The following is a 25,041-nucleotide window of genomic DNA, read 5'->3' on the forward strand; positions in this document are numbered from 1 at the left end:
CGTAGCTCAGTGGATTGAGCGCGGGCTGCAAACCAAAGCATTGCAGGTTCAATTCCCAGTCAGGGCACATGCCTGGGTTGCAGGCCATGGTCCCCAGCAACCACACATTGATGTTTGTCTCTCTTTCTCTTTCTCCCTCCCTTCCCTCTCTAAAAATAAATAAATAAAAATCTTTAAAAATGTTTTTAAAAAATCAAAACAAATTTGAACTTAAAGTTGAATTTGAGCTGACCTCATATAGATATTGACTTAGTGCCCATGTCTTGGTTGCTTAGGGACACACTAGGCAAAGATGGATACAAACATACCAGACACCCCAAAGGAACCCCAAGGGAAACATGGGGTAATGCTGACCTCAGAGCAGTCTCCACATGCTAGGAAATGATGCTATCTGGTGGGACACTTTTTACAAACTTTAAAAAAGTTACTTACTTTTATTCTTATACAAGTGTCACCTAGCGTTTCTGAGGGTTAATTGCAAATTAGCCATGAAGTAGAGATGTACGAAAAGGACCGTGAATCTCACTGTGCACGTTTTGGTTTGGGAAGCATGCACCCCTCCAGGGTGTGCCCCTAGTCCGCAGCACAGCCGAGTCCACCCACGGAGCCATATTGCCAATGGCCACTCACATAGGGATCATGCTTCAAGGTTCTTCAAACAATCATAAACCAGTTAGCTTGAAGGGTGGAGAGGAACCTCGAAGATTACGTAGAGCAATCTGTTTCTTTTACAAAAGAGAACACTGAGATTCAGAGAGGAAAAGCAGCAGGCCCAAGGTCACACAGCGGCCAGATGCAGGACTCCTACTCAGACTCCCTTCTCCAAGGCCAGAGCTCTTCCCACGGCAGCACGCTACCCTCTGGGTGAATGTCGGACTGTCTCTCAGGCTGTTGTCATGCTGACAGCCTCCAATCCCCACCTTCCCTACTTCCCTTGAAATCACTACAATAAAAATTCACACTGAACCCTCTTGTTCACAGCTCTACGTCAATGGAGCTCCAGTTAACTACACCAACGTAGCCACTGACAAGGGAGTGATCCATGGCTTGGGGAAAGTTCTGGAAATTCAGAAGAACAGATGTGATATTAACGACACTACTGTTGTACGAGTAAGTTGTATCCAAAGCCAACAATGCATCTGAATGTTGGTTTAGTTGTTCTTGTTTTAAGCATAGATTCATCTATTAGGATATCTCACTTTAGTTAAAAAAAAAAAACAAAGGGTGAGCATCTCTGATGTGCACAGGATCATCACAACGCCCCAGCTGGGGCTCCACAAACATAAATAAGACATGGCCTCCGCCCTCGATGGGCTCACAATCTAGTGCAGTAACTTGTACCTTGCATGCCCGGGAAAGCCTGCCTGGAGTGTTGTGTTGAGCAGGATTTTGAAGCCAGGGTCTTTCTCAAAGGGAAGATGTGCGATGCCTACCATACACACAGGGAGGGGACTACGGTACTTGGCAGACATTAGCCAAGCCTGATCTACTAAGAGAGAAAATATGGAAATGGAGACTTTTCACTCCAGTCCATTACTATTCTTTCAGTAATAGTAACAGCTGCTGACCTTTATTGGGCACTTATTATGTACCGAGCACTCTTCCAAACCTTTTACATATATTAACCCACATAATTTTCACAGCACCCTACAAAGTAGGGACTATTACTATCCACGTTCCATCGATGGGGGAAATGAGCCACAGAGAAGCAAACTAATGTACCCAGGTTCACAGAGCTGACAAGTGGCAGAGGAGTTCCAATCCCGCAAGTGTGGCCCCAGACCCTACTCACCATACTCTCCATACTCTCAACCACCCTCACCATACTCTCCAGTAGATGCTGAGTTAAGAGCTAGATGCATTAACCTGTTCTTGTTTTAGGGACATGTCACACTTAAGAGTTTCTATCATTCTTAAGTTGTGCTCTTTGTTTCGTGATAGTGTATATATTATCTCCACCCTGACCCCTCCGCTGGACCATAGGCTCCCACAGCTGGGCACTGAATCTGGCCCGATCCACTAAATAATGGGTTACCAATGAGTGAGGGCTGTTGATAAAGAAATTTGGACTTAAATGATATAAGACCTCCTCATGTTAAAGGATTATCAGCATCAGTAGCAATGCTCAAATATCCAAGACCTGAAGTATGGATAGTTCAAGTGCTTGTGTCAAAAAGTATTCAAGAGGTTGACCAGAGGAGCTTCCCTAATATCTTCCTGATTTTCAATTCTGTAACCCAAACCCTTCAGCTCTAAAGTCTGGAAAATATTTACAGCCGCATTCTGCAATGAAAGCAATAACCATGTAATGTTCTCTTTGCCTCTGTGTTCTGTCAAGGGAACATGTTGGAAGTGCCCCCCGCATGCTGGGGAACCAAGCTGCCCATTTGGAACTAAACCACTAGTAAGTATTTTTCCTGCTTTGATCAGATAGTTTCCAGACCCCAGGGAAGTCTAAATCTCAAGGACCCTTCCTCTTCACCACCCTCACTCCTTGACTGGTTTTACTTTCATTTTACCTCCTTATGTGGTATGCATCTTTCTAAAGTCTGGAATCCATTTCTTTTGGACAAAATCAAAATTTTAACTAATAAATAAATTGGAACTGGAGTTCATCTCTACCAATGCACAATGCAGAGAGAGTTTGTTCGCTTTGTACATATTCTGGTAGCCAGCTGAGGCCAGAAGCGAGACATCTTATCAGGAAGGCAGCTCCCATATCCAAAACCATATCCAGCCTGGATGAGCTCCCCTTGCCAGATTTCCTTCTACACTTGAAGATGCAACTGGTTTTCTCTAAGAAACAGATGGCAGACTTGGAGGGGGGAGTGAATTTGTCTTTGAATTAATTACCAACCTGTGTTTCTTGTAGCTATTTATTATATAATAAAAAACTAATTCTGAGTGTCGCAGGTTCGATTCCCAGCCAGGGTACATGGCTGGGTTGCAGGCCATAACCCCCGGCAACTGCACATTGATGTTTCTCTCTCTCTCTCTCCCTCCCTTCCCTCTCTAAAAATAAATAAATCTTAAAAAAAACTAATTCTGACAATGTTCCAACCATTAGGAAGAATAAATACTAGTCCACCTTCCAGACTGTGATAATAATAATTTATAACAGGCCCCAGCTAGGTAGCTCAGTTGGTTAGAGCGTCATCCCATATACCAAAGTGTTGTGGGTTCAGTTCCTGGTCAGGGCACGTATGGGAGGCACCTGGTTGATGTTTCTTGCATCTCTCTCTCTCTCTCTCTCTCTCCCCCTGCCCTCTTTCTCCCCCACCCCCCACCATTCCTCTCTCTCTAAAATCAATAAAAACATGTCCTCAGGTGAGAATTTAAAATAATAACAATAATAATTATTATTATAATTATTATATTATATTACTATTTACTATATTACTATATTATATTACTATATTATATTACTATTTACTATATTACTATATTATATTACTATATTATATTACTATAATATAATATATTACTATATTACTATATTATTATATTATATTATTATTATAATTATTATTATAATTATAATTATTAGTATTATAACAGTCACAATGCTGCTTCTCACTTGAGTGTTAATTTAATCTTGTGCATCATAGCTCTTTGTAAGTAGCCTCAGTCCTTTCTCTGATCGGGGTAGGGTGGAAATCAGTAGATGGAAATGCAGGCTCAGACCGACTGGTGTACGGTGCTGGAAGGCCATTTTTGTTTGGTTTACTCCACGAGTCTTCCTAACTCGAGTTAGTCTTCTGGAGACCAGTTCTTTTCACAGAATGCTACTTCACGGTAGAAATACTTGGACTTGCCCACCTGGTGTTCCAGCGGCCAACACTGTGTGTTCATGTTTTCTTTCCTACGCAGCAGCTCCAGGAAACCATCCCTGACCCTTTCGAAAGCATTTCAGTCAGAGAGACAGCCCTGCGTCACCCACCTGTTTGCTTTCAGAGAGCAGCAAACATTGTTCTGACTAAAAATCTGATATAATCGTTGCTATTTTGTAGAGTAACGAGGCAAAGAGATGCATCTATGCCATTTATTTCATGGGCAAACGATCCGTGTTCATTGGATGCCAACCCATCTGTGTGAAAACTGTCATTGTGAGTATCACAATTGAATCGTTCCTCTAATGATAGGGGTGGCATTGGGAAACTTAACCATATGCTTATTTTTCAACATTCATCATATGCCATGTTTTTCAATGTGCCTTTACACATACGCCTTCTGCCATCTTATCTTCCACCTTATTATCTTCGTTATCATTGTCATTCAAAATAGTGGTGACAGCCAGGAAGCTCAAGACAGCCCTTGTTAAGTCAGCAAACAGGTAAACACTACAATATCCAATTAGATGATGAAGAAATTGAGGGACTGAAAAGTTGAGAGGTGAACTGCCCTCTGAGCATGCTTGTAAGCAAAAGAGATAGAAGACACGACCAACTGCCTAAGGAATGAGAAGGTATACCTGGGCAATTAGAAAGCAGGTCCCCAGAGCTAAGTACCTGTGAGGTCCTGCTGCTTAGGAATCTGTAGGAAGATTCTTTATAACTTCCTGTCTTCCTGCTTTCCCAGAAGACCAAACATGATGTCTATCTATCCATGGAGGTAAGAGGGTTTAACCCGTAAGCCTCAGAGCTCGAGGCTATAGGAGATCTTGTGTTTTCACGTTCTTAAGAATACAGTCAGGCCAAGCCACACAGACATCACGCAGGGTTTCCCTGAACCATCTACCAGAAATTTGTTTTGAGAGGGACGGAAGCCTCACTGGCGTGGGCCTCCCACCTTTGGTGCCGAATGAAATGCCATACGATGGGAAGGGGTCAGGTTAGGGTTGGGGAGAGCCCTCGAAGTCCCTCCCCTTTCACATCACCTGCATTATTTTTTACTTAGTCCTTGCTGCCCCTCTTTCTCTCCTGCTTTGCTTCATCCTCTTCTCTTCCTTGCCTATTTCCTTTCCCTCTTTCCTACCTCCTTGGCGGAGGCCTCCATCCATTCCTGGCACCCCTGGAAGTTGCTTAGCCTCCCTGGTTCTCCGGGGTTCCTGCAACCCCTTCACAGTTGGGGTCCCAGCCCAGGGCACACAGCCAGTCCGGCCAGTGGGATTTCTGCACCGCAGCTGGACGAAGCCAGGAGAGGGGAGTGCAGGCCCAGCCTTGGCCTTTCGTTTCAGAAACGAGAATGCTGTGCGGGCTTCTTTGGCCCCCAGTGCCAGCCCTGCCCCAGGCAAGCGGAGAACGTCTGTTTTGGAAACGGCATCTGCCTGGACGGAGTGAACGGCACCGGCGTGTGCAAGTGTGGAGAGGGCTTCAATGGGACAGCCTGCGAGACCTGCACGGAGGGCAAGTACGGCATCCACTGTGACCAAGGTGAGCGCCCCTCCCCTCCCTGCCGGAGTCCGGAGGAGAAGAGGAACTCGGCCTGTGTCCAGGCAGGCTGTGATCCCACCTCCATGACCACGTGAATTACAACGTCACCTGTGTTGTGTGATTTGCATAGGACAGTGTTTCCCAACATATTCCATCTCTAACCTAGACCTACCAACCCACCACCCCACTTGTTCACTGGCACTCCCCATCCTAACCACGTTCGTGTATTTGCCTGTCTAGCTGGTGCTTGTAGTCACACCCTCCGTTTTGGACAGTGTTGATAGTTTCAAAAGCAGATTTGCGCACCTTGTCTCATTTAATCCACACAGGAACCTTATACAGGTGGGCATATAAGATCATGCCCATTTTACAGATGACGATATTAAGGCAAAGAGATTAGATGCCCTTCCCCGAGGTCACACCTGGAAGAGGCAGAACTGAGATTTGAATGGATACTTTGCTCGACTCCAAGCTTTGCTCTTGCAGGGTGTTGTCTTTTATATGAAGATCGCTCTAGAGATTCGCCCTCAGGAAACCACACGCTTTCATTTCTTTCCACCAAAAAAAAAAAAAAAGAGTATTCTATATGAGCCAAGGCATTTGCATTCTCTTACCCTGAACTTTCTTGTGCCCAGGGACACAACCTGGCCAACTTCACAGGGGGGGATTTCCTAATTCATGATAAGAAAACAAAGTATTTCTTCTACTCTGTACTAAAAACCATAAATTTGACCCAGCTGTCACTGCTTTATCATCAGCTGGACCAAGCAAAGCAAAATCGATATCCAGTTGACTCGGTATAATTGGGACGTATCATATATCATCGGCATTATAGTGCTGATTTTTTCTGTGTTGCGTGGGAGAGTGCCCCTTTGTATTTGTGCAGGAGTTGCTGACCTGGGACCCCTAGAGGACCCTCCTGGGCTGAAGGCGTTTTCCTGGGGAAGGCGTCCCTAGCTTTCATCCAGTTCCCAAAGGGGCTCATGCTACTGCTGCATAACAAAGGAATTGTCATTTCTATGGGGTTGAAGAGGGCAGTACCACACCAGGTTTATATAAACCCAGTAGTAAATAGGCTTTTTCAAAAGTCCACTCTTAAGGATTCCAGGGGGTCCCACATAACCTTGGATCCTCCAATAACCTTAGCTGTGGACACTCTCACTCCTTGGGAGGCTGCCCTACAGTGCGACACGGTCCCAAAACTATGGTCCTTGTAGAGGCATGACCCAATTTGCCTGTTAGCCTGCTCGATTCCACCTCCCAGGCCCCGGCCCCTCCTGTGAATCCAGCTCTCCATTAAAGATCACTATTCTCTGAAGTCGGGTCGGACAGTAACGTGCACTGAAGTGAACCTTCGTAGTAAATGATCAGTGAGTTACAGAACACAGCTCAGAAGTCTGACAATGTGTGGGCACTTTTTCACTTAGTGTGTTCTTGTGTCCATGGGAGATGCAACCAAGGACCCTCCGGTGACGGCTCCTGTGAATGTGACGCCGGCTGGCGAGGAGTGAAATGTGACAGCGGTAAGAGCCAGCCCCTCAGGACTTAGGATCTGTCCTCAGCCTCCCTTCTCGGCAGCCACGTTTTGTTTCCCCCTTCTCGAATAGAAGTGACATCTTTATTTCTTCCTTGAGCAATAAAAGTAACTCTACTTGCAGCAAAAAGTTTGTAAAATCAAGAAAAGCAGAAAGAATAAAAATTATTCATACTCCCAAGGCAGAAAAAGGCTATCCTTAATATTTTGTATTACTCTTCCAAAATTTTTATAAGCATACAAACATATGTGTACAGGGCCGTAGTCTACAGACTACTCTGTAGTCTACTTTTCCACTTTATATAATGGATATCTTTCTGTGTGAGTAAATATAGGTCAACATCCCTATTTTCTTAACTTGCATATAATATTCTATGATATGACTGCACCAAGCTTTTTGAAAACAACTTTCTGCTATCATGTGCAATGCTGCAGTGAGCATCTCATACATACATCTTTTCGCATTTGTTTTATTCCTCCATTCTGCTGCTTCTCTCACCAATAGCCTGGTGATACATCTCGTTGCCTTGTGTTATATTTCCCTCCGTTCCACTCTCCACATTGCCGCCAGAGAGAACTTTCCAAAAACATAGAAGTATTAGTCTGTTCAGGCTGCTATAACAAAGTATCATATAGGGGTGGCTTATAAACAACAGAAATTAATACTTCCAATTTGGGAGACTGGGGGTCCAGTTCACGGTCAGGTTCCGGTGAAAGCCCTCTTCTGGCTGCAGACTGCCGTCTTCCTGTGTTATGGCAAGAGAGGCAAGGTAGCTCTCTGGGGTCGCTTTTAAAAGGCACTAATCCCATTCATGGGGGCCCCACCCTCACTACCTAATCACCTCCCCAAAACCCAGCTCCAAATACCATTGCTTTGGGGATTAGTTTCAACATATAGATTGGGGCAGGGCACAAACATTCAGTCTGTAGCAATAGATAAGGTCACGTCCCTCACCTTCTACCAGCTATGGCTCTTCATTGTTTCCAGGGCACAGTTCAGTGCCTCCAAGAGAAACACCTGAGCAGGGTGGAGTTCAAAGCTACTCACCAATTGGCACTTGCCGTGTTTTCCAGCCTGGCCTCCAGTGCACACTCTGCACGGGAGCTTCCAGTCTAGAAAAGGACATGAATGTTCAACAGGGTTCAGAAACGGTGGCACGGGGGTGGGGAGCACAGGGTCTCTGGGCCGCAGCAAGGAAGACAGCTCCGGTGTCTGTGTGCGGACTCCTCGGTCTCCAGCCCACGGCAGACATCCCGAGTCCGTCACTGCACTCCTCCCCTCTGAGGCCGGCCGGGGGCTGGGGCCACGGCGAAAGAGCACACCGTGTAGTCACTACCAATTCATTGAAGTTGGCTCGAAGGCTTAGAGCAGGTTTCACAAAGGAGGACCCAAAAGATGATTGGGATTTCAATAGACAGTGAATTGAAAGAAGCAGATTTCCAGGCTCGAGGGACAGAGCACATGAAAGCACAATGTTGCACTGCCTCCGCACGATTCCATCTGAGCCTGTGAATGGCCCCTCTGACACAAAGCAGGCCACTGCTTTCTGTGTGACTTGCCAGGCCTAAGGAGGGTTCTCTCCCAAAACCTCTCGGCATGAGCACCCTGCCCAAAGGGTACTCTTTCCTCGTCTCTAACCACTGTCTGGGTCCTCCCCTGCCAGGAGCATCCAAAATAACTAAGCATTCAAGAACAAAAACCTATACTGTTCTAGGAAATTAGGAATTAATTCAATGAATAGATAGTACCTCCTTGTATGGCAGACCCTGAGCTATTTCTGCACCATACCCCAAAAAACTCACCTTTAATATCTATTATAACTAGGTGTTCGCTTATTTATATCACTTCATAAGAAAGTGATGAAAAACTAGAAAGAATAAGAAACGTGGGAAATATAAATAAATTAGAAAATAAAGCTCCAGGGAGGGACTCACCTCAACACCCAGCCCTGAGGGAGGACACTGAGTGTTACCCACCCCTATATCCTCACCCCCTAGCACGGCGCCCAGCACACAGGAGACACTCCACCAGTACATTTGACCTTCATATTTGGCTCTGAGCTTCCTGGCGGCCAATGAAAAAGAGATCTACATGATCTACACGACATTACCAGATGGGATGGGGGTTGAGTGATGGGTGAAAAGGGTAAAGGGATTAGGAAGTACAAATTGATGGTTACAAAACAGTCATGGGGAGTAAAGTACAGCACAGGGAATGTAGTCAGTAATGTTATAATAACTATATACATGGTGTCAGGTAGGTACGAGATTCATTGGGGTGATTACTTCGTAAGTCCTATGACACCTAATCAGCAGCATGTCCACCTGAAACTAATGTCATATTGTACATCAACTGTAACTGAAAATTAAAACATTGTTTTTTAAAAACATCGACATGGACCCATAGTTTTACACAGTACACTTGATGTATATCATTTTCAACAGGAAAAGTGAATCTTTTCCTAGCACCTAGTACTAAAAAAATAGGCCTTGGGTGAACTTGGATAAGAGAGGTCTGACAAAGCACATTTCCTTTCCAGCAATCACAAAGGACAACTGCAACGGGACGTGCCACACCAGCGCCAGGTGGGTGCCCTCTGGGCCTGCTCTGGGGACGTCGCGAAGGGGATCCTTGCCCAACACCGTGCACCCCAGGCCCTGTCCTCACAAGAGTATTTTCCTGAGGCTGTTTCTGAGGATTTAGGATAAATTTAATGTAAACCTAGAAGGATATCTACAGAGACTGCCATCAACTTGCGAGACCCAGCATCTTGAACAAGCTGCCACCTGCGTTACCTGGAACGCTGGTAAAATGCCAGCTGTTATCCCCGGTCCGCATCATGGCGACCCCTTCACACAGGCAGAGGGAGGCCTCTGCTCTTGTCAGAGCTTCCTCCAAACTCACAGCCAAAGCCTGCTCCACGCTTCAACTTTATTTTCCTAACTCCCAGCAGAGCTTCATGGGTTAATCAATAAGGAGCCTCTTAGCTGGAGTTAGGGGTGAATTCAGATAAGCCTCTGTTGTTGTCATTGACTGCATGACCTTGACTCAATGATTTAATGCCTCTAAGCCTTGGTTTCTCCACCTGTAAATGGGAATAATAATAACACCCACCCATCAGGGCTATTGGATATTGGGTAAATTACAGGCAGCAATGCGTGGAGCACGACCCCTAACACACAGGTGACTGACTCTCTGAAGATGGGTAGCTATCCCTTATCCCCGAGCTCACGTCCACATATACATCCTCTAGTTTGCCTGATAATGACTGCGATTTTAGGTGCCTGTGGCCTAACTAGGAAGGGACTGTCCTCCTGAGCCCGTAGGCAGGACCTCTGAGTGCCGCCTGGGGCAGGAGCTGGACTGCTGGCCATAGACGGGGTGGGTGTTAAGTGCTTATCTACAAACAGCATTTGCCCTTTCTCCCGGCAGCTGCCTTCTCAAACCAGATGGCACAGCCTCGTGCAAATGTGCGGCGGGATTCCAAGGGAATGGGACCGTCTGCACAGGCAAGTGAAGCAGAATTTACTCTGGGGGGAAAGACCAGCGTGAGCTGTGGGGAGACCTATGCTCCTGCAGGTTGAGTGGGCAGCTGCTACCAACCCTTGCTGGAGAGCTAGGGGCTGTACCCATTCTCTCCAAGTAGTGGTTCACACCCTGGACTGAAATTGAAGAGCTTTTTTTTTTTAAGATTTTATTTATTTATTTTTAGAGAGGGAAGGGAGGGAGAAAGAGAGAGAGAGAGAGAAACATCAGTGTGCGGCTGCTGGGGGTCATGGCCTGCAACCCAGGCATGTGCCCTGACTGGGGATCAAACCTGCGATGCTTTGGTTCACAGCCCGCGCTCAATCCACTGAGCTACGCCAGCCAGGGCTGAAGAGCTTTTGAAAACACAGATTTAATGGACCTAGGGTGTGACCTGGGCGTGGGGACTCTGGAGTGAGGAAGAAAGGGGACTTGATCCCTCACCACCTTGTGGAACTTGTTTCTGTAAATGCTTTTGCTCCCTCTATTGAGATGGTCATGTGGTTTTTGTCTTTAATTCTATTGAAATGCTGTATTCCATTTCATTGATTTTTTTCACATTAAACCACACTGTGCTCCTGTGAGGATTCCACCTGGTTATGGAGTAGAGTCATTCCCCCTTTCCACGGTTTCGGTGACTGCAGTCAGCTGCAGCCTGAAAACATTAAATAGAAAATTCCAGGTATTTTGAGAGAGAGAGACCACGTTCACTTAACTTTTATCATAGCACATTGTTATCATCGTTTTATTTTATTATCAGTTATTGTTAGTCTCCTACTGTACCTAATTTATAAGTTAAACTTTATCCTAGGCATCGGTGTATAGGAAAAACAGTGTACATAAGGCGTGATATTATCCACAGTTCCGGCCATCCCTGGAAATCTTGGAGTGTGCCCCCTCATGGATAACAGGGGACTACTGGAGAATCCTTTTTATATATTGCTGAATTTGACTTGCAAGAATTTTTTTAGGATTTTCTGTGTCTATATGCAAAAGGATATTGGTTAGAATATTCCTTTCAATTACTTTGTCTGGTTCTGATATCAGGGAAATACTGGCTTCATAACATAAATTGGGAAGGCTTCCCTTCTCTTCCAGCTTTTAGAAAAATTTGTGAAAATTTGGTATTTATTCTCCTTTTTTTTAAAAAGGAACATCGTTGTTCCACTTATTTATGCATTTATTGACATGTGCCCTGACTGGGGATCGAACCCACAACCTTAGTGTATCAGGACGATGCTCTAACCTGAGCTAACTGGCCAGGGCTATTTATTCTTCTTTTACTGTTGGGTAGGCATCTACAGTGAAAAGATCTGACCCTTTGCATTCTTTCGGATTATTCATATTTAATCCAATGTCTGCCATTCTGAAGTACTTCCATTTCTCAGTGACAAGTGAAATGCGTCATTGTTTCCCCCCTCACCCCCCTCTGCTCTGTGTCGTCTGTCTCCCACAGCAATCAATGCCTGCGAGATCAGCAACGGAGGCTGCTCTGCCAAGGCCACCTGTAAGAGAACCACCCCAGGAAGCCGAGTGTGCGTGTGCAAGGCAGGCTATGCCGGCGACGGCATCGTGTGCTTAGGTACGTGCCACCCCTCATCGATGCAGGGGCAATGGTTTCAGAGTCGGGGCCCTGTTATATATACGAGCCCAATGTGTGGGCACTATTGGGCCATCTTTTGGTGTGCCTGGGCAGGAAGGTGTGAGGTATGGACATGCGGCCACAGGGGTATGAATGTGCTGATCACTTTGAAAGCAGAAAGGGGAAGTACTTTTTACAGTTAAACATTATTGATGGTAACTGAATTTTAGAACATTTACTAGTTCTTTTTTTATGTAAGTAGCACATCCTCAATATAGAAAAATTAGAGGATGCATATAGGCTGGGGAGGGCGGGAATCTGGAGATGACCACTTTTGCTACTATTACATTACCCCGTTTTGCTATGTATACATGTGTTTTTTTAAGATTTTACTTATTTATTTTTTAGACAGAGAGGAAGGGAGGGAGAAGGAGAGAGTGAGGAACATCGATGTGAGAGAGAAACATCAATCGGTCAGTCACCTCTCGTACAGTGAACCCGCAACCCAGGCATGTGCCCTGAGCGGGAATTGAACCCACAACCTTTCATTTTGCTGGACGACACCCAACCAACTGAGCCACACTGGTCAGGGCTATATGCATGTATTTTTTAAAGACAAAAAAACGTGTCTTATGATACATAATGTTTACTGTGCTTAGCAACATGATGGAACAACCCGCCCTGAAAATAAGTATACCTCCAAATCATTAGTTTAATAGCTAAACATTGTTTTTCTCTAAAGATATGCCATGGTCAAGTTGTCTAAACTTTAACTTTTTAGCTATAAAAAAAAATCAAACACAAGAGTTGCAAAAACAGTGCAAAAAAAAGACCTATTTCCTCTTTACTTAGGTTGACTTATTGTTAATAGTTTGCCCCATTTGCTTTATCTTTTGTTCTCTCTCTCTCCATCTATATATTTATATTTATATTTTAACCGTTTGAGAATAAGTTTTACACATCATATTGCCTTTACCCTTTAATACCTGACTGCACTTGAGAATAAGGATAGGCTCTTACAGAACCACAACAGTTACCGACTGCAGTCAACTTATTATTGATCTAATACTTTTGGCCAATTGTCATTTGTACTCCAGTTTTATCAAATGACCCAATAACGGTCTTTTTTGGACAGTCTTTTTCCTCTAGTGCAGAATCCAGTCCAGGCTTGGGTATTGCATTTCATTACCCTGTGTCTTTATTCTCCTTTGACCTGGGAAGCTTCCTTGGCCTTGCTTTGTCTTTCATGGCATGGCGTTTTGGAATAATATCATTCACCGCCCCAACTTTCTCTTCTAACATGTCCTTCATTTGAGATTCATCCGATGCTCTTTCATGATTATATTCAGATTTGGTGTTCCAGGCCCAATATCACACTGGAAGCTTATGGTTCCCAACCGCCTCTCATTTGGGGGGTTACTTTTGACCCCGAGGTCAAGGTGCTATCTGATTTCCCCACTGGTACTGATAAGCAAATCAGTGAGAAGACACTTTAACACCGAGGAAATATTTGGCTCCTCCTCAAAAATATCACCTAAAATTAGCATCTACTAATGATTCTTCCCTAAGTCAATTATACTGTGAAGGTTGCAACACATTTTTTTCATTCCTAAATCTCATCATTCATAACCTGTTGAGTTGAACTCCAAGATTCTAGATTATTTCAAGTCGTTGGCTGCAAACGCTTACATTCATTCAACAGAGGACAGATTCAAGGCCACAGATGGTGGCTCTGCTGGCACACCCCATCCCAGAGAGTCAACTTTGAGAAACCATCCCTGGTACCCTCCCCATGGGGTTACTTCTGCCTCAGGGGTGTCAGAAGAAACGAATCACACTTTGACACCTGCTTAATTAGCCATCTGGCTGGTCTCTCAAGATGCCTTTACTTGAAAATGAGGCGTGATTCTCACGCCCGGTGTTGGCTTTTTGTTTTACAGAGATCAACCCGTGTTTGGAGAACAATGGTGGCTGTCACAAGCACGCTGAGTGCACCCAGACAGGACCCAACCAAGTGAGCTCCGCCTCCCTGGGGGTGGGGCTAAAGGTCTTTAGACCTAGCCCTGAGAGAAAGGGGCTGAGTGAGACCTCAGCAGAAAATAAACACTTTAGGAGAAATTTTGACAGCATTCCCAACGAGGCCATTCTTTGGGAATGAGGAGAAATGGGGGGGGGGGGGGGGGGGGACAAAGGGTCCCTAGGAGATAGGAGAAGGGGCTTCCCTAGTGTGGGGAGAAGTGGTCTTCTCCAAACACTGCATGGCTCCAGAAGCACCTAGAAGGTCTTCAACAATACTCCCTTTCTTTCAGCTCCCTGATTCTCATGATCCCATGATTTTTCTTTAGCTCGAGGCTGAAATGCATGCACCACAGCAGAGATAACATTTCTAGGCCCTCTGTCGGTCATCTATTCCCTAACACAGTGACCTTGCAGGGCCTCCCTCATGCACAGATATGGGCCAGTGGAAAAATCTGAGGGTTCCAAATGAGGGGAAAGCCACCCCTTGGGGGACACCCTAGCAGCAGGTGCCCCTTCTTCTGGACACACAGCTTGGTGACTAGAGCGTAGCTGGCTTTCAGCCCCACTCACCCCCATGCCCAGATCCTCCTGAGCATGGCACATGGGACATGGGGATGAACCAAGCAGTCTCCAACTTCCTGTAGACAGTGTCCCCTCCCTCAGCTTGAAGTGTGCAGCTGACCTCCTTGGTCAAACAGTGGGTTTGAGTGATTATTTTCACACGGGCAACTGAGTTGCCTGCAAAGCCATTACCTGGTGTTCATGCCAGGGGCCCGAGCCTGGGTGGAGATGAGCAAGGACTGAGTGTACATGGGAATGGGTGAGAGCTCAGCTTCCTTGCAACTGAACCAACCCAAGGGAGAAAACCCAGTTTGTTTCTAGGTGAGTGCCCGAAAGGCAAGGGACCAAGTAAGAATAACAAAGCATTGTGTTTTGAAATAAAGTATCTTGGTAGCAAAGACAGAATAGGCAGGAGATCCCAGTACTAGAGTGAGGTAGGCCCAAGGTGCTAAAATGCAAGGTAACAGTTATTGTTACAAAATAGATATGGCCAGTGTAAAAATCTGTGAACATCACCATTTCTGTTATGGAATTGAAGTGTGACAGCCTGCAGAACCCATCTGTGAAATGACCCACGGCCCTCTCCTCCCGGACAGGCCGTGTGCAACTGTCTGCCAAGATACACTGGAGATGGGAAGGTCTGCTCGCTCATCAACATCTGCTTAACCGTGAGTGCAACTCTAGGACCGAGGGCGCCCCAGGTCAGGCGTGGGGTGCCTTGTGCCCTCTTCTAGGAGATGGGGTGTTGGGGTGATTGCCTCAGAGCTGCCTTGGACTTGAGGCTCATTTCTCCCTCACGTTCCAGGGGTGATGTTGGGGAAACCCCAGTCTCTGCCTCTGTCTTCTCGTGGCCTTCGCCTCTGTATCTGTCTTCTTTCCTAAAAAGGACGCTGGTGGACCTCAGGCCCACCCATATAATCTAAGATGATCTTATCTCAAGATCTTTAATGACATCTGCAAAGACTCTCTAAAGGACACACTCACAAGCACCAGGGCTTAGGAGGTGGACATACCTTTGGGAGGGCCAAAATTCAACCCCCTGCGAATGGGAGGAGGGAAGGTCCTTGCCTGAGATCATGGAGCGAGTGCAGGCATAGCCAGAACTTGAAGCCACATCTGTCTGACTCACAGGCCAGCCTTGACCACTTCTTGAGGTACTTGTTCCTCCCACAAGGCGGTGACCCCAGTGGGGCCCCATCAAAACACCTTATTGTTCTTATTCATATGCACAGCCCACCTGAGAGCCTCCAGCTGGGGGCATGAGAACAGCGCAGACACACTGTAATGAAAGCTGTTCCTCTTCAAGGGAGGTCCCTACTGTCGCCTTGTGTTGGGGTGGCTAGCTCATCTGGAGAACAGTGTCCCCACACGAAATGACCATGTAGGGACACGAGGGAAGGCTCTGCAGAGAGCAGAGAGCTGGGGTACAGAGCCATCACAACTAACTCTGAGGCCAGATTATTTTTATCCTGACCCAAGGACAGGCTTATTGAATATAGAGAGAGGGAAAGGAAGAGAGAGGGGGAGAGAAATATTAATGAGAGAGAGAAACATTGATAGATTGCCTCTCGTGTGTGCCTCAACCGGGACCAAACCCACAGCCTGGGCATGCGCCCTGACTGGGAATTGAACCACAACCGTTCGGTTTATGGGATGACACTCCAACCAACTGAGCCACACCAGCCAGGACTGGCCAGATCTATTTCAACAGCAGTTCTTCCAATGGCCATTTTCATCTTTTTTCCAAAAATGGCCACCTTATCTTGGCACTTAATGCAATGAAGTCACTTGGGCCTGACACTCCGGTACTAGAGTCACTAACTCACGGCCTCTCTCCTTCCATCTGTGCCCCTGACTGCCGCCCCCACTGGATTCTTTTGGTGAAGAAAGGGAGTTCGTTTTCTCTCCAGATGAGTGATACTAAGGCATGTGTTTATCCTGAGGAGTATAAAAATACCCCAGAGAGAAGGAAATTGGCACTGGAGCAGAGGAGGTGGATAGCTACAGGAGGAAAGTGCATGAGTCAGTGAGGGGAATGGAACCAGAGCCCTCGGGTGGAGAGGAGAGCCGCACACGGAAGCACGGGCAGGGGTGGGTAGACAGACAGGTAGGTAGGTAGTCAGTCAGTCCATTTGTTGGTCAGTCAGGCAGTTAGTTAGTTGGTTGGTTGATCAGTTAGTTACTCAACTAGTCAGTCAAGTCAATGAGTCACTCATGGGCACCTACTTCATGGGGCCCTTTACTGTGAATTTGCTGTAACTTTAGAATGTCTATGCCCGGCCATTCTAAATGAATAGTGCCATGAAGGCAGAGACTGTCTGCATGGTGGATAGCCCGTGGAGAGCCTTGCACAGCAGGGAGCACAGGCGGACGAGGAGCATTCGCTGGACACCAGGCACCGTTTCAGCGACTGGGAGGGAAGCCGCTGTGAGTCTAGGCTCAGGGAGGTGGTGAACTGCAGGACAGGAAGTTGAGGCGGTTCTTGTCTATCATGTCTCTTTTCTCCATGAGATGTGGGCTGAGCTTATCAACTGAGAGTAGGGGGACAGTGATTGAGAGTTGAGGAGAGAGGTGACAAGGTGAAATGTCTTCTTGGGGTTGAAGGGCCTCCGCACAGGGCGAACAGTGTTTGCAGGAGACAGACACCTCTTCAGTAAAAGGTTACGAGAACTTTTGAGGAACGGGTGGAGACTGTCGGGAGTTTGCTAACAGTGGTGAGTTCCAGAGGGCACAGAGAGGGGTTTGGGAGGGCAGGAAGTGGGAGGATACAGAGTCAGATCACTGGTGTACAGAGCAACGTGGTAGGGAGTGTCCCTGTAGTAGGAGGTGACCTTGGGTGCCTAGATTCTGCTGTTGATGGAGATAAGCAGGAAGGTGGGACGAGAGGGGCGTCTTAGTGGTCTCAGAGCACGCAGGGCATTGAGACAAATAAATCTAAGGAATTTAGCTGGGAAACCCAGGGCCCCAGGAGGTGGTCCATGGTCTTTCAGGAGTCAGCTTTCTTGAAAAGCTCACTGACTTGTTGCAAGAATCTGAGGTGGTAGGTCCCTCCTGGGCTGCAATATCATGCTCCACAAATACTTTTTAAAAATATTTTATTGGGCCCTGACTGGCATAGCTCAGTAGATTGAGCGTGGGCTGCGAATCAAAGTGCCACAGGTTCGATTCCCAGCCAGGGTACATTCCTGGGTTGCAGGCCATAACCCCCAGCAACCACACGTTGATGTTTCTCTCTCTCTCTCTCTATCTCCCTCCCTTCTCTCTCTAAAAATAAATAAATAAAAACTTTTTAAAAAATAGTTTAAAAAATAAAAACATTTTATTTATATATTTTTAGGGAGGAGGGAAGGGAGGGAAAGAAACATTGATGTTAGAAAGAAACATCAATCGGTCGCCTCTCATACACAAGGACCAGGGACTGATCCCACAACCCACACATATGCCCTGATGGGGAATCAAACCAGTGACCTTTCGCTTTGTGAGATGACACCCAACCCACTGGGCCACACCAGTCAGGTCCACAAATACTTTTGGAATGGGGGTCTCAAGGGGAGATTTTGCAGCTGGCCTTCTAGACTTGCTGGCAGCTGGCAGTTGACCGCCTCATCTGTTCAACCTCGTCTGATTTGTCCATCATGAGCTTTCCATTCTTTCCCCTCTGAGGACCTTTGCTTGGGCTTACAAAGTCCTTCTCGGTGTTCCCAGGGGTGTCGGCTTTGAACTGCGTTTGGCTTTTTTATAGCTTAGGTCTCTGCCCATCTTCCACAGTTTATCAGCTCTTTGCAGATAAGGACAGCGTGTTGTATCATTTTATACCTATTTCCTTCTAGCTGATGACTGTTACCTTTGCCACCAAGGGATCAGAGTTCAGCCTGCAGCTGGAAAGTGCCAAACAAGATCAGGACCTTTCCCATTAACCCCCACATGCCAGCAAAGTTCCCATTTGGCAATTCTAGGTTTATCAATGTACCCACCGCTGGATATAAGGCCAGCTCAGGAAAGAGCAAATAACGCAAACCAAAGAGGCAGCAAAATATAAATTTCAACACAGAATAGTTTCACGAATATTGGCAAAGTGGGCAAAGTAACTGATCTGACTCCTATCCCCCACCCCTTGGAAATGTTACCAGAAAAACGGCGGCTGCAGTGAATTTGCCATCTGCAACCACACTGGGGAAGAAGAGAGGACCTGCACGTGCAAGCCGAACTACATCGGGGACGGGTTCACCTGCCGTGGCAACATCCATCAGGTAACTCGAGGCGCGTTTCCTTCCGTACGGTAAACTCTACTTCCTGGTCTGTGCTAAGAACCCAGGTTGCTAAGGAACGTGCAAGAATCTTATAACATGGGATGCTCCCTAGCAATGTCAAAGACTATTTTCACATAAATTGGAAGTGACAAGAAGTGCTATCTACCCCTGGGAATTCATTTGACTTAGGGCATACTGATTCAGAGCTCCTGGGTTGGAATTCAGCCCTACCCATTAGCAGTATGACTTGGGCCGATTCCATCCCCTCTCTATGCATGAGTTTTCCAACCTGTAAAAGGAAACAATGGTGCCCACCCCATCAGGTTGGCGTAAGTGTTCAGTGAGATCGTGTGTGCAGCGAGCACAGAGCACGCAGCCGCCGAAGGCATGGCACGGCGTGGGCTGCTGCTGGAGAGCGCATGCGTCTGCTCGGGCCTGGAGGAGCAGGAGGCCCCAGGACGCTGGCAGATTTCTGCCTCTTATAAAGGTTGCATCCCCTTATTGGACTTCAAGAGAAGCTAGAGCATGCCAGCTGATCCAAAATGTGTGTTAATAGAGAAACTAAATCAGCCATAAACCTATAACTCATTTTTTTAGAAATATTTGAACTTTAACACACAAAAGAGTCAGCAGGGACGTACACACAGTGGGCGGGCCATGTGAGGGCACAGTGAGAAGCCCACAGTGACCTGCAAGCCAAGGACAGAGGCCTCAGAAGAGCATGGCACCTTGATCTTGGAATTGCAGCCTCAGAATTGTGAAAAAACAAATTTGTGTTGTTGTTTGAAAAGTAATAATAATAAAAGCAGTTGAACTTTTCAAAATACTCTTAAAGCTCGGCAGCTTCTGGACATGGCAGGATCTTTCTCTGATAAATCGGACAGAGATTCCAGAAAGGCTGTGGGACTCAGCACGTCCACACCGTCATCCCAGACATCGGTTACGCTGCAGCCTTAGGATGGGGCTTGGAGAAGGCCCATGGGGGCAGATACCCAGCTGAAAGGATGGCAGATGCCCTTGACCTTAGAAAAATTGTCCTGCAATAACCCTGTGCTATTCTCATATGTAATCCACAGATACTAAATGCACCTGCTGTCTCTTTGTTTCCAGGAGCTTCCCAGGAACCCCAAAACTTCCCAGTATTTCTTCCAGCTGCTGGTAAGAATGCTGTGTGTCTGTCTTGCTGTTCCAGCTGGGTCTCAGGCCTCTGGGGTAGGGGAGGGTAGAAGAAAGCCTGGAGCGCTGGATTTCTGGAGCGGGCTCTGTGTTGGTCATTGGTGAACTTTTCAGACCACAGGCAGGCAGCGTGAAAGAGTGAAAAATGTCACACTGGCCCGTTCTACACTTAAGAATGTGGCACATGAAAAAACTGCCATCGTACCAGAGGCAAAAAGAAGCATTATGGGGCAACTGGTTACCTCTTTGGGTAAAAATATTATGTTAGACCTTTCTGTACACTATGTTCCTAAGTTCTAGATATGTTAGGAATCAAAGATAAAAATCCAGTGGAATGAAATCATAAAAATTAGACAAAAATACAACCATATGACGTTAATATTAGCAGCAAGACAGAACAGCAAAGCAGATCATCTTGTGACTTATATTTGTATCATTATCCCAAGTACGTAAAATATTTACACGTGGAAGAGGCAGTGGAAAGGAATACCTGAAAATGACAGGTGGTGGGATTCTGGGTCGTGATTTTATTCTTCACACTGTATTTTCAGATCTCTAATATACTAAGCCTTACGTTACTTGGATAACTGGGTAAAAAATAAACTTTATTTCAATGACAACGAATCTGAATGAATTTGAATGTGAGACTAAACGAAGCACAGGTCTCCCCACCCAATGCCCACGCCCTCTGCCACCACCACCGACTCCCTCTGCTCTTGCTTGGAGCCCCTGTCTGTATGCGTGTTAAGTCTGCGGCATGCGCCCCACCCCCAATTCCTTCCCACAGGAGCATTCTGTACGAGACCTGGCTGGCCCGGGCCCCTTCACCGTGTTCGCGCCCTCGTCTGCAGCCTTTGACGAGGACCCACGGGTAAGCGTGAAGCTGAGGCCGGCGGCCGAGGGCTGGGGCTGGAACACAGTCTTTGGTGTCACCCTGGAACCAACGGTGGAGACATTTCTGAGCGGGAGATTGAAGATCAGCTGCAGCTGCCCAGCAGGGGAAGGGACTGCCTCTCAGCATAGGGGCGCTTATCAGGGGGAGTGGTCAAGTGGACTTGGGGTAACCGCTGGCCAGAGCCCCCCTAAAGGACATTCCTGAGTAGGGTAGGAGGTTGAAAAAGATCAGCAATCCTCAAACTTCCCGTAAGCAAAAAAAAAAAGGGGGGGAGGGTGATTAAAGGAATTTAAATATTTTTTTCCTTATAGGACTTAACAGAGCCTTTCATATTCTGGCATTCCCTGGGACTCTTCATGCTGGGCTGCCTATTAATATATCATAATGCAGCACACATTTACTGAACGCACCAGACACTATTTCCAGCCCTGATCATGACAGCCCCGTGAGCTGAGTGCTATTATTACCCCCATTCTACAGTCAAGGACACGGAGAGGAGTAACTTTTCCAAGGTGGCCCGGCCAGCCGATGGTGGCACAAGGACCCGAACACACCCCTAGCACCTGTGTTCTCCGCCACCACACACACCGCCTCTCTCTGCATGTACCTTGGGCAGCAGCAACGCAGGGACACAAAAATAATTTTTGAAAAAATTGGCATTTGATCAGTTTTTAAAAACATCAAAAGAGTTATAAAACAGTGAGAACCACGTGGTTCCTCATTACACCTACGGCGTGAGTAATTTGGTTTGCATTTTGATTCACAAGCAAAGAAGCATCGTGGCCTCTCCCATGCTAACCATCTCAGTCTGGCTCGGGTGCCTCTCTGAGAGGGGACCCAAATACGGTGTTTCCCAGTCCTTTTCACAAGAAAACTCTTTTTTTTTTTCAAGTGGCATCTCACAGGACTTGGGGTCCTTGCCACATGGGAAATGCTGGGCCGAAGGAACCCCGAGTGCTCTTTCCCTCCGAGGTCCTACAGTGGAAGCTGGACAGGACCTATGGCCGTTTTCCCCTCTCGTCTGAGCAGTTCCCAATCTTCCACCCTGACCCCAAGCCAGCCCTGACCCCTGCCTCCCAGGGCCCAGGCGGGGAGAGACGGCGGGAGGGGGGCGCATGGAGGACAGGACGGCAAACGGGCAGGCTGGAGCAAAGGCTCCTGGCTCTGTCAGGGACCCTCTGACCTTCCCTTCCAGATTGCTTACTGGGACAAGCAGGGCCTCATGCCCCAGGTTCTTCGGTACCACGTGGTCGCCTGCCACCAGCTGCTCCTGGAAAACCTGAAACTGATCCCCAATGCTACTTCTCTCCAAGGGGAGTCGATTGTCATCTCCGTCTCTCAGGTAAGGGAGGCCACTTCAGGGAGGTGCCCATTCTCCTCGGGCCTCCTTTCTTCTCCCCTCCCTCAGAGTAACACCAGGGACAGTGCAACCAACAACAACAATAACGAACACAGGTTGAGGGATCGCTGCATGGCAGGTACTAAGTGTTTCATCCGTCCTAACTCATCTAATCCTCAAAACAATCCCCTGATGTAGATACTGTTCTTTTCCTCAACTTATAAATTAGGAAACCGAGCTCAGAGAAGTTACACGAGTCACACAGGAAGGAAGCCGTCGAGCTGGAATTCAAACTCAGAGGCGAGGCAGCTTCAGGTCCATGGACCTGTTTTTGGCAGCACTGGTCAGAAGCTGGAGAAGGATGAAAGCTTTTGATCAAAGCCACCTATCCGTGCTGGCCCACTCCCGCCCTACCACAGAGAAACTCATGAAGGCTTCCAGGCCCACTGCCAAGGGGGAGAAGTGTGTGGTGGGGCAGAAGCGGGGAGGGCTGGCGATCCACAGAGCACACGCGATCAAGAAGCCAATTTTGATCTGTTTGCTATTTCGTATTTAAGAATCATGGTGAAAGGACTGTTTTGGTTGATCACTTGCTATTAACTTCTCTGGGTAAAAATTACGTTCTTGTCTCAGCTTCCTTTTTTTATCATCATAACAAGAAATGTGCTAATCTTGGATCTTCAGATTTCTCCCACGGATCTGCTTAAACATGCACTTTTATGACAATTGAACGCGTTGGCGAACGTTCGGAAAGAAGTAATTGTGTGTCTATTTCTGACTGTGCTCATTTTTCTCTTTCTGGTTGACTTCAGGACACGGTGCATATCAATAAGAAAGCTAAAATCATATCCAGTGACATCATCAGCACCAACGGGGTCATCCACATCATAGACAAATTGCTGTCTCCCCAAGACTTGCTCATCGCCCCTAGAGATGCTGCCGGAAGGATTCTGGTGGGTGAGCTCACGACCACACTCTCAGCACAGAGGGACTCATAATACTAATAATTTGGGATCTCAATTCTGATTTTGAGGCATCGCGTTGAGACATTTTAACTTTGCTGCTTCAACTAGGAAAAGCCTAGTAAATGTTATTCTTAGTAAGAAGCAAATAAGGCTATTTTAAAGAGATGAGTGGATTCTATCAGTTTTTTCTTTGTGCCCACAAGGGCAGGTGGTTTTGCATAGGTTTGGAAGATGGAGAAATTATGTAAATGGATGGTGATAGATAGATAGATAATCACTACAACTAGACCTGGAGTAAAACTCCCTCTCAATTGACAGAAAAGACAATCTTAACTTTTACTGTTATTTATTCATCTTGGCCAGAGTTCTTCATTATAGACAACAGAACTCACTATACCTAAACAAAAAGGATTTTCTTAGGATATTCATGTCCTTAAGATATTCATGTACCTGCCATGTTATCTTACCCTCACTGCATTCAGTTGAGTTTTTGTTAAAGTGCTTTGTGAAGTGCATGAGGAAAGGTATCATTCCTATTCTTACTATCTTTGCAGCAAAATCTTACGACAGTGGCAGAGAACCACGGCTACATCAAATTTAGCAACTTAATACAGGTAAAAAAACCTCAGAGGATAGTTACCTCAGGGGATAACCTGACTAAAGAGGTTTATTTTGGAGGTTTTATGTTTGTTTCTGTTGTTTGCTGTTAGGGTGTGTATTTGTGTGTGTGTGTGTGTGTGTGTGTGGTTTTTGTTTGTGTGGGGCACTACCCAGCTGTTCTGGGATCTGTGTGGGGGAGTCCTAATGTTCTAGAGAACAAAGTCATTCTCCGCCACTCCCTCCCCAAAATGTGGTATGGTTTGTTCAGCTGTATAGCGCACATTGGCCGAGTTGGAAATTGAAGTATATTTGGCTGGAGCAAGAGAAAGGAATTCGGGTGTGCCAGACCCTGAACTGGGAGCCCCCTGTCTGGAGTTGTCACCTCCATGACAGCGATGGGGACCTGAGGCGGAGAGTCAGGGAACCCATGTCCATGAGACAGGCAGAAATTGCATTTAAAACCATATCTCTCTGACCTCAGAGACTGTTTCCAGGAATTGAGTAGATAAACTTCTTGTCCAAACCAATATTGCAGAGGAGCATCAGCAAGGATCAGGGTTCTCCAAGGCCCCCTCTCCTCCTCCTGCTCCAGGGAGTCCCAGGAGGGCTGTAAGAACCCTAGCTCCCCCTCCAACCCCTGTCTCCGCCACCACCAGAGCACCATCTAGGACTCTCTGCGTTGACCAAGGAATTTCCAGACCACCTGGGGCTCACATTCTCTGGGCAGCTTTTAAGAAATGGAGACTTTAAGATGTTCAAATTGAGAATCCCAGGGATGTTACAGACCAGTAATCTTTGCCCACCCACTCCCTCCCAGAACCATAGGGTCCCTGCCACACCTGGGCATCAGGTCTAGTTAAACACAGGCTTTTATGGCAAGTTAGGGAATCTCTCTGGGGTTGACTGAAAGGGAATAATAAAGCCTACTTCACGAGGTTGCTAGGAAAATTACAAGAAAAAAAATGTATGTGATGCACCCAGGTTGCAGAAAGCTCTCCGACGATCCCTCCGCATTCATCTGGCAATTTTGGGTCTATGTGATCTAGAAATATTGTAAATAAACAGAAATATCTCAGTATTGGATAAGTTTCACTTTTTGAAATGAAATAGGAGGAAAGTACTAAATGGGTCTTCCAGAAATTAAAGTATTTGGTCAGGAGTAGTAAAAAGAAAAAAAAATTGTAAGGTGCTCACTAAAGTTTATCTTCCTATTAACAAAGCC

The 25,041-nt window shown here is 46.5% G+C and overlaps 1 protein-coding gene across 1 annotated transcript in view; it reads left to right on the forward strand.

The window, feature by feature from the left end:
• Positions 1 to 25,041, forward strand: part of STAB2 (stabilin 2) — a 126,730-nt gene that overhangs the window by 74,277 nt on the left and 27,412 nt on the right. The window contains exons 35-50 of the mRNA XM_036019503.1: positions 982 to 1,110; positions 2,339 to 2,404; positions 4,011 to 4,106; positions 5,177 to 5,372; positions 6,800 to 6,895; positions 9,447 to 9,492; positions 10,340 to 10,416; positions 11,889 to 12,014; positions 13,955 to 14,028; positions 15,191 to 15,262; positions 18,725 to 18,844; positions 19,955 to 20,002; positions 20,808 to 20,891; positions 22,111 to 22,257; positions 23,067 to 23,207; positions 23,774 to 23,833. Of these exons, the coding sequence (XP_035875396.1) occupies positions 982 to 1,110; positions 2,339 to 2,404; positions 4,011 to 4,106; positions 5,177 to 5,372; positions 6,800 to 6,895; positions 9,447 to 9,492; positions 10,340 to 10,416; positions 11,889 to 12,014; positions 13,955 to 14,028; positions 15,191 to 15,262; positions 18,725 to 18,844; positions 19,955 to 20,002; positions 20,808 to 20,891; positions 22,111 to 22,257; positions 23,067 to 23,207; positions 23,774 to 23,833 (1,578 nt within the window). The remainder of the gene's footprint in view (positions 1 to 981; positions 1,111 to 2,338; positions 2,405 to 4,010; positions 4,107 to 5,176; positions 5,373 to 6,799; positions 6,896 to 9,446; positions 9,493 to 10,339; positions 10,417 to 11,888; positions 12,015 to 13,954; positions 14,029 to 15,190; positions 15,263 to 18,724; positions 18,845 to 19,954; positions 20,003 to 20,807; positions 20,892 to 22,110; positions 22,258 to 23,066; positions 23,208 to 23,773; positions 23,834 to 25,041) is intronic.

This window comes from Phyllostomus discolor, chromosome 2, assembly GCF_004126475.2.
Source record: "Phyllostomus discolor isolate MPI-MPIP mPhyDis1 chromosome 2, mPhyDis1.pri.v3, whole genome shotgun sequence".
NCBI classification, from domain to species: domain Eukaryota; kingdom Metazoa; phylum Chordata; class Mammalia; order Chiroptera; family Phyllostomidae; genus Phyllostomus; species Phyllostomus discolor.